An 8,538-nucleotide genomic window follows, 5' to 3' on the forward strand; every position below is an offset into this window, starting at 1 on the left:
GCCACACAAAGGGCCGTGCCTTCCAACCACACAAGCTCACAATAAAAAAGGATTTGCCTCAGTTAGACGTCTTACGCGCTAACCCCCAAAGGAGAGATGTGTTGGTGGCGTTGCCGAGGACATGCCTAACAAACAACAATGTCAACTTTCTCTGAATTGATCCCAGAGTTCAAAGCTTTTACTCCCTCACTATCTCATACCTCAGAAACTTAACTTAACAGAAGTTAAAAAACAGTATTTCCCTATTTCTCTAAAGTAGCCCAATATATTAATCCATTTATTTTCTTCAGTTACACCTTTCATCTGGGTGTGTTGTGCATCAGTGTTTAATGACACAACACAGTTCAGGGGAGCTTTAAAAGCCTTCCTCTCTAAACTTGGTATACCTCCAATAATATTACTTAATCCAGTGATCCTTGCTGCACAGATTCATGCTTATCTACCTCAAAGCCTTCCACCTCATTTTATATCCTTTGTGAAAGGTAACTCTTTGTATGTGATAGAATTATGTTAATTCATACTTCTTTTTTTGCATTAGCCCTTTTATCTTCCTGCTTCATAGTGAAAGTTCACTTTTCTGTTGAGTTTGTTGTTAATATATGATGATCTGACATTGCTTAATATTGCATTATTCTCTCATTTTCAACAATATATACAGTAACGGATAATTATATTTCATATGACACCAGTTCATTATACAGTGATACATAGTGTAGTAGTGAGGGCTTGTGCATTTTTTTTCTCAATATTGAAATGGACTCTGTCATATTGTTATTCTGTTTTTTCCTCTCATCTTTTACACATTTACATTTCTTCCTGTCTCACCATCTTCGCAGCGACTTTCTTCTTGCTCTTTGCTCCTTCCCTTTTTTATCTGTCAGATGGTTAAGTATCATGTGTAGTTTAATAGGATGATTTGTTGTTACAGAGTCATCTGTCACCAAAAGCTAAATGATGAAATGAGAGCGTGAGTAGCACTGTCTTGTCTGTAATGAATTATGCAGTGGGTCAGGGGCCTCTGTTTTGGTTACAGTCGATGGCACAAACACGGACCTCAGGTAGTACAATCATCAGTCCTGCTGTTTCTCACCATATGGAGTCAATGAACTGGGACACCCCTCTTACACACACACACACACACACACACACACACGCACACACACACGCACACGCACGCACACACACGCACACACACACACACACACACACACACACACACACACACACACACACACACACACACACATACACATGCGCCTGCAGATACAAATTCATAGTAATACAGTAGATATCTGGATAGATGTGTTTTATATTGTCCAAAATTGTCATTTTGACTCTTCAAAATAACAGTGACTCATTAACTATCAATTAGCTGTATACTCCAGAAAGATAGATAGTTAGATAAATAGACGTGTTTCAGTGTTTAATTGGATGAAACAATTCACAGACAAATTGAATTAGATGTTCCCGCCTCTGTACAATTGAGATATCTGTTACAGATGATGTGCCGTATAATGAATGCCTAATTTATGTAATTAGACCATTAAGCATAATCCGAGCATATGTTGTAAATGCCCTGAGGTCTTCTTCCAGGTACTCCCTCTGATGTCACCCAGAAACAACTAATGGAGCGGGCTGCTGCGTGGCCCATAATAATCCCGCTGTTTGATCAAATAAACATTCACCATATTATAGTATAGAAGATAGAGATTTTTGTCTGATTTCCTTTTCTGGTCAAAAAATTAATATTCAAGAGGCCAGCATGTGAAGATGACCTTTAAATAGTGTGAATATCCTGTCATAGGCTAAATTTGCGATTGAGGAGGTTGTTGTGAGAGCCCTCTGTCTGCTAATTAACTGTCATCTTGCTGAATATTCATACCTTTTCATCAGCGCGTCCTTAATTGCACCGTAAAACATCTCTGGGGGCTGAAATCACCACGGACTTAATTAGCAGCGCAGGCCTATTGGTTGGTTGGAGAGTCACAGTTTGCAGCAGACAACAAACTATGCCTGCTTTGACTGAACGTGTGTTTAAACACAGAGACCAGGTAGATAACAAGTCCCTTTAAATCTAGAGGCCTGCTCGTGAAAATCTGCGTGACAAAAATAGAAAAGTGCGGTAATTTGCACTCATAATTCACTGGGATTATAAATGTTTGTTTTAAAGATGCGAATTTGTTCACCTCCAGCAATGATTTGTCTATTTGGTTGATTAGTGGCCTAAATATACATTGCCTGCAGTCAGCAACCTGCGTGCTTTAGAACCTAAAAAAAAGGGAGAGAGGGAAAACAGAAATCAGCACAAAAATTTTAGTGTCCAAAAAATGTAGAACAACATTTCTAAAATATTAAAGCTTAAAAGGTTGCAGATCAAATGTGTATTTTTTTTTTTTTTTTTGTTAATTAGCCTAATAGTAATTTGAGCTCACCCCTGGAATAAATGTTTCCCTGTGTAATAATAACCCTCATCTTTAAATTTCTCTTAATCATTCCCTGAAAGGCAGATTTCTTTCCCTCTCCGTAGGTCTGGGTGGCAGCATATCTCAACTCGATTCAGTGTGACAATATTGTTTGGCTATCATTCGCTGCTTTAGGATGAATGGCATCGATCCTCTTTTAACAACATTTGTTTCCTATTGTGTTCGGGGGTGCAGCAGAGGAGGGCAGACGTGTGAAAGTGGCTGTTTGATTCTCTTTTTCATCCCCATGACCTCAGCTTTTGTGTCTCGTCACCCTGGGAATGTCACGCCTCACTACTCTACTTTAAGATGTTTCAGAAAGTGCCCTTTGTTTTCGCTCCTCTTTTTTTTTTTTTTTTTTTGAAAGCTCACACAAAATTGTTCTTGGTCCCCCTCCTGCTATAAAGGATACTTCAGGCTGAGGCACGGTTCACAAGTGCAATGCAATTTGGCTTATCCCAACCTTTGTTCGGGTTTCTACAAATGACCAAACATAGTGCAGACTTGATCTACTGCTGCTTGAACTCAGGAGTTTGGGAGCAGCTAAAAACCCTATTCAGATTCAGAGTCATGGTGGTATTTTTTGTGTGTGTATTCGACGGGGACAAAAGGTCTACCAATATCCCATAACCCTGAAGCTCAAAAAGCCACACCGTCTGTGTGTGAGAGGAGAGAGAGAGAGAGAGAGAGAGAGAGAGAGAGAGAGAGAGAGAGAGAGAGAGAGAGAGAGAGAGAAACTTCCTGCTGCTCTGTGGCTCGGCTGGTTAATGCGAGTGTTGCAGGTTAACTTGCAAGGCACTAACTTGGCGTGACAGCCAGTTTGTAGTGCAAACATGAACAAATAAAAAGTGCCAAAAGATTTGCCATTTCATTAGGAAAATGTAAAATTAAGAATCGTGCGTAAAAATTCTGAACAGTCTGTGTGGCATTCAAAGGATTTGCTGCATGGTTCAGTGTTTGCAGTGCGATTTTAATAGCTCATTTTAATCACAGTTCACAATTATACATTTGCACGCGAAGTACTGTATGTCTGGTTGCTTTGTACACGGACATATTAATCTGAGAGAGACCCAACAATATATTTTTAAATGAATGAATAGGCTGCTGGATGTCAGAAGATGTTTGGCACTTGGCAGTGTGTTGTCATTATCCGCGGTGATGGGTCGACTGGGCCACTTCCTTTTGGACAAAACCTTTTCAGCTGAACATTAATGGGAAATGGCAGGTGTTAAAAGGCACTTTGCAGGAAGAAAAAAAATCATGAAACTGCAAACTGGAAGTTTTAGGCTACACTCTTAAAACTAAATTTCTTTAAACTTTTTTTCTCCTATATATATATTCTATAGGCTAATGTATAACCTCCGATAATTTGAAGTATTACATTAATTACAATAATTAGATCATTTCTATGGAATTTCCTTTTTTCCTTTTTTTTTTTTTATTGATTCAGGGTTTTAGATTGTTAAACAGTGCTTATACAGCGGGGAGGACGCTCTTCTTCAGCCTGCTCCTGGTTTCTGGGTGAAAATAGCTCGGTGTCCCCCGCAATGCGATTCTTTTCGTAATCCGTCAGACTGGTGATGGGGTGCATTGTGGATTTATAGGGGGGAAATTAGCATAAATTATGAGCAAATCTGCGTGTGCGTGTGTGTGGTCCCTGGCATTGCAAACCCTCCAAGCGGAAAGGTGGCCCTGGCCAAAAGCTTGAATAGCAATAGCTCAAAATAGGCTTCCCATTTGGTTTTCACATTCATATAATTGACTTATGGATATTTTATACAGTTTTCACCACACCATCCTCAAGGGTTTATTTGCATTTCTGAAGTACTTTTGAATCTCCTTTACATAAACACAATAGACCTGATTGCCTCATGAAGTTTCAGTTTGAACAGCGTTGTTTGCATTGTGTTGATGTTTTCATATCGTCTGCTTCCTCTGCGCAGCTTTGGGCAAAATTAGCTGAGAAAAACTAATAGTCGGCTCATCAACAAACCTGCTCATGGCAAATTATTTTGTATGGCATTTCGTAAACAACATTAGGCTATAATTAGGGGGAGACGGCGAAATGCATTTTCGCAACATTTTATCTGTGAATTCAGTTTTCATTCAAATCCACATCATAAAAAAATATTAGCAGTGCATAAAACACTCAATGGAAAACTGCACTCATTACACACACCGCTGCACAAAGGAATATTTTAAATAAATGCACCTTTATATCAAATACAATAGGCTACACAACTGTCTGCCAACAACAGCACAGATATAGTTAAAAGCAAATTTGCGACAGGATATCATTACATTACAATATGCCGAATCATTTTCGTGTTCCTTCAAATTCCATATATTCTTATGAATTGTAACTGTAAAGTCCGCTGAAGAAGTATTAGCGCATACCTTCACACACTGAGTGCCATCGCAGTTCAATTCCGGTTGCCGAGCCTTTTCACCCCTTTTTCTGTCTTCAAATGGAAATGATTTCCATTGGCCCAAGGTGTCCATGTAAATAGGTGTAAATGAAACCAGATTATGCCTTCCTCCCAGCCCCCTCCTCCCATGGCAATTGTCATGTGATAGCAAAGAGGTGGCACATTAATGGAGCGCCTCTACAGGGGTCTTTTCTGCTCATGTCACTACATAAAACTATCAGATGGTTAGAGGAAGGCCATGGAGGCATCCACTTAGCTCGTCGAGGACGCCAAATGATATTCAACTCTGCTAGCGGGACAAGCTGACTTACTTTGCAAGAAAGACTTACAGCAGCCGTCACTCCATAAATGTGCACCGTCCGCCAACCTGCACACCGCAGAGGCGCTCAACCTGGCTGTTTTACGCACAACGCAACTCCTGCATTGCCGGCATTGAAACTTTCCTCAGTGGTTGTTTTCATGAAGAGCGACAAGCTTTCGTCAAGGAATTAAGGGAGACTACTTTTTTTTATTGCTTTTCTGAAAATATCGAGGATGCCTCGCCCAGGGAGAAACACGTACAGCGACCAGAAGCCACCTTACTCCTACATCTCCCTCACTGCCATGGCGATCCAGAGCTGCCCGGAGAAGATGCTGCCTCTCAGTGAAATTTACAAGTTCATCATGGATAGATTCCCTTATTATAGAGAAAACACTCAGCGGTGGCAAAACTCTCTGCGACACAACCTGTCCTTCAACGACTGTTTCATTAAAATCCCCCGGCGCCCAGATCAGCCAGGCAAGGGCAGCTTCTGGGCTCTGCACCCCAGCTGCGGGGACATGTTTGAGAATGGAAGTTTCTTGAGACGCCGCAAAAGGTTCAAACTGTTGACTTCATCTGATCATTTGGCCCCGAGTAAGCAGTCGGATGCTGCCCATTACCTCCAGCAGCAAGCTAAACTGAGACTGAGCGCCCTGGCAGCCACTGGCACACACCTTCCCCAAATGTCAACTTACAACCTCGGAGTGTCTCAGTCCTCAACTTTTAAGCATCCGTTCGCCATCGAGAACATCATCGCCAGAGAGTACAAGGTCCCGGGGAGTCTGGCGTTCTCCACCATGCAGTCCATGTCTGCCGGGTACCCGCTCCACAACCAGCTGACGACCGCCTGGCCCCACATGTACAACACCAGCATGATTGACACGTCGGCCCCAATCTCCATGGCAAGCGGCGACTACAGCGCATATGGCATGCCCATCAAGTCCCTGTGTCACGGGGGTCAGTCGTTACCGGCCATTCCTGTGCCAATCAAGCCCACCCCGACCTCCATGGCCGGTTTCTCGGCGTTACCTCCACACATCCCCGCGTTTCTATCAAACTCTCCACAGTCTTTGAGCCCGACGTCCCCACAGACAGCAACGAGCCAAAGCAGCCCTGCAACCCCGAGCGAGACTCTGACGAGCCCCTCCACACTGCAGTCTGTGGCTGTGCACTGACCAGCGACACTCTCCCCAGTAAACGAACTACTGGCCGGCTTCCCAGGCCCCTTTACTAATCCCAAAGTTTATATTTTCTGTCGTCGGAAACTATCAAGGCGAGTTGCAGTTGCATATCGAATTATTTGTGTATGTGTTGAATGTGTCGCTTTAAATTGTGTCATAGAAGTCCAGCACAGAATCGCACAGCGAAGTATTGCTCTTGAAAATATAAATTATTTGATAGTTATATTTTTCAGTTTATTGTGAAATGTGAGTGTTGAAAGTGGAGTCACTGATGGGATCCAGGGGACGTTTGTTTTGGCACCATCAACTCTGATTTAAAGTGCTTGCAATTCCCGTGGCAGGTTTTTCAGTTTTATCAAATAGCAAAACTTTTGCACCGTTTCTGTGTGACCACTGTAATGTCAATGAAATTGCGAGGCAATGGCTCTGTGTTTTTTGTTGCTTTTTAATACTGGAATGATGGATAAGGGTATACCAAATAGGACTAGGATTTAGAATTGTTCTTACCATCCCTGTAAAAAAAAGAAAGCAAAATGAGTTATCAAATCTTTTCAAAATGGAAAAGTAGTATTTGAGACGTCCTCAAAATGCCAGATGTGAATATTGCAAATAACTGATACTGAAATGTTGTAAGATGCACTTTTTAGTTTTATGTTTTAGATATCTATTTTCCAGAAAATGTTCTGTGAAGCATTTAATTTAAAAGGCTGTGGTGACCATGTGTATCAGATGCTGTACATTTGTACTTTTGTTTTTTAGGTAAAAGCATGCATTCTAAAAATTTGTGTTGGTACTGTTGTTGTTATTGTTGTTTTTTGTTTGTTTAATTTTTGCAAGCATGCGTGCTTTTGAAAAGTGTGCCAACAGTCTGCAATGAATTGGAAAAAAAAACTGGTCATCGAAATATTTTCTCATTAAAAGTGAAGTAAACAATCAAAAATGTTTCTGAAGATTTTATCTAAGACGATGTCACATATTATTGTTTATATTATTATTATTATTATTATTATTATTATTATTATTATTATTATTATTATTATTATTATTACAGGTCTCATAAAGTTATTATTCAATTGGCAGAAAATCGTTTTTATCGGATACCACTTTAATTTTTCATAAAACAATAATATTAAATAATAGTAATAATAATGACAATGATAATAATAACAACAATACTTTGATCTGTCTTGTATCCTGACTTGAGAGTGTGAGAGTTATAGAGAAGCAGTGGTGAGAGAAATGAATCGTGCAGTCGATTAGGATGCATGGAGTTGCGATGCCATGGTCACAGCGCAGACAACTGGGCTCATTCATCAAGCTGTAGGCTAAACACAATTAAGCCCAACAATAAACATTTAGAAAAGCTGCACACAGTGTCCGAATTAATGTCGTTGCATATTTTCCACTTCAAATGTCATAGAGGGCAGATAAATAGCCTAAGTGTCCTGTTGATTGTTTCAACTGTTTCGACCTTATATTTACATGTCATTCTGGGGAACTTTATTCAACAGGTTTATAAATACAGACGGAGAATTTTTAGCAAACAAAGTGCAAAATTTAGGTTTTTTTTTATTTGTTTGCTGGATTTAAAAAAAAAAAAAAAAACGCGCTTAACTGCCTCCCCTATAGAAAGCAACAGCCTATTTCGGGGTATTAAACAAATACATTAGAATTCCGTCACTATATGCAATCGAGTAGATCAAATAAAGGGTCTCGGGCCACTTCATTCTCCCTCATTCACTTGAATTGAAAGTGTAAAGAATAGCAAACTTAGACTGGGCCACCAATGTAGATTTAGCCTTTTTTCAGCAAGACAAAAAGACTGATTTTTCACAAACACATTGCTGACTGGGGAACTAGGAAACGAGCTGCTAGACCCTTTTGGAATTTAAATCCACCCCTCCCCCACGGACTGTTTGGACAACAGTGTTAGTTTTTTTTCTCCCCGCTTTGTGCATTTCTGTGTGTAACATTAATTCTGACTCTGGATGATTAAATGTATTGAAACGGCAACGACAGATTACAAGCTTTAATTTTGAATCAGATTTTATTTTTCTGGCTGGTCATTACAATTACAATTTAAACCACATTAACACACATATGGAACTTTTTCATTGAGCATATAGAAGCAATGATATCCAGCAACTGAAAAAAACATTATATAT

General features: G+C 40.2%; 1 protein-coding gene across 1 annotated transcript; it reads left to right on the top strand.

Annotated features, from left to right (window-relative positions):
* Nucleotides 1-5,039: 5,039 nt before the first annotated feature.
* Nucleotides 5,040-7,507, top strand: foxb1a (forkhead box B1a). Its single transcript, XM_031283454.2, has one exon. The coding sequence runs from the start codon at nt 5,426-5,428 to the stop codon at nt 6,365-6,367; it is 942 nt and encodes a 313-aa protein (XP_031139314.1). The 5' UTR covers nt 5,040-5,425; the 3' UTR covers nt 6,368-7,507.
* The last annotated feature ends 1,031 nt before the right edge of the window (nt 7,508-8,538 follow it).

The sequence above is a fragment of the Sander lucioperca genome, chromosome 7 (genome assembly GCF_008315115.2).
Source record: "Sander lucioperca isolate FBNREF2018 chromosome 7, SLUC_FBN_1.2, whole genome shotgun sequence".
NCBI lineage: Eukaryota > Metazoa > Chordata > Actinopteri > Perciformes > Percidae > Sander > Sander lucioperca.

Bases quoted from the DNA above. Each gene is read 5' to 3' on its own strand.
- foxb1a (XM_031283454.2), top strand. From the start codon at position 5,426: ATGCCTCGCCCAGGGAGAAACACGTACAGCGACCAGAAGCCACCTTAC.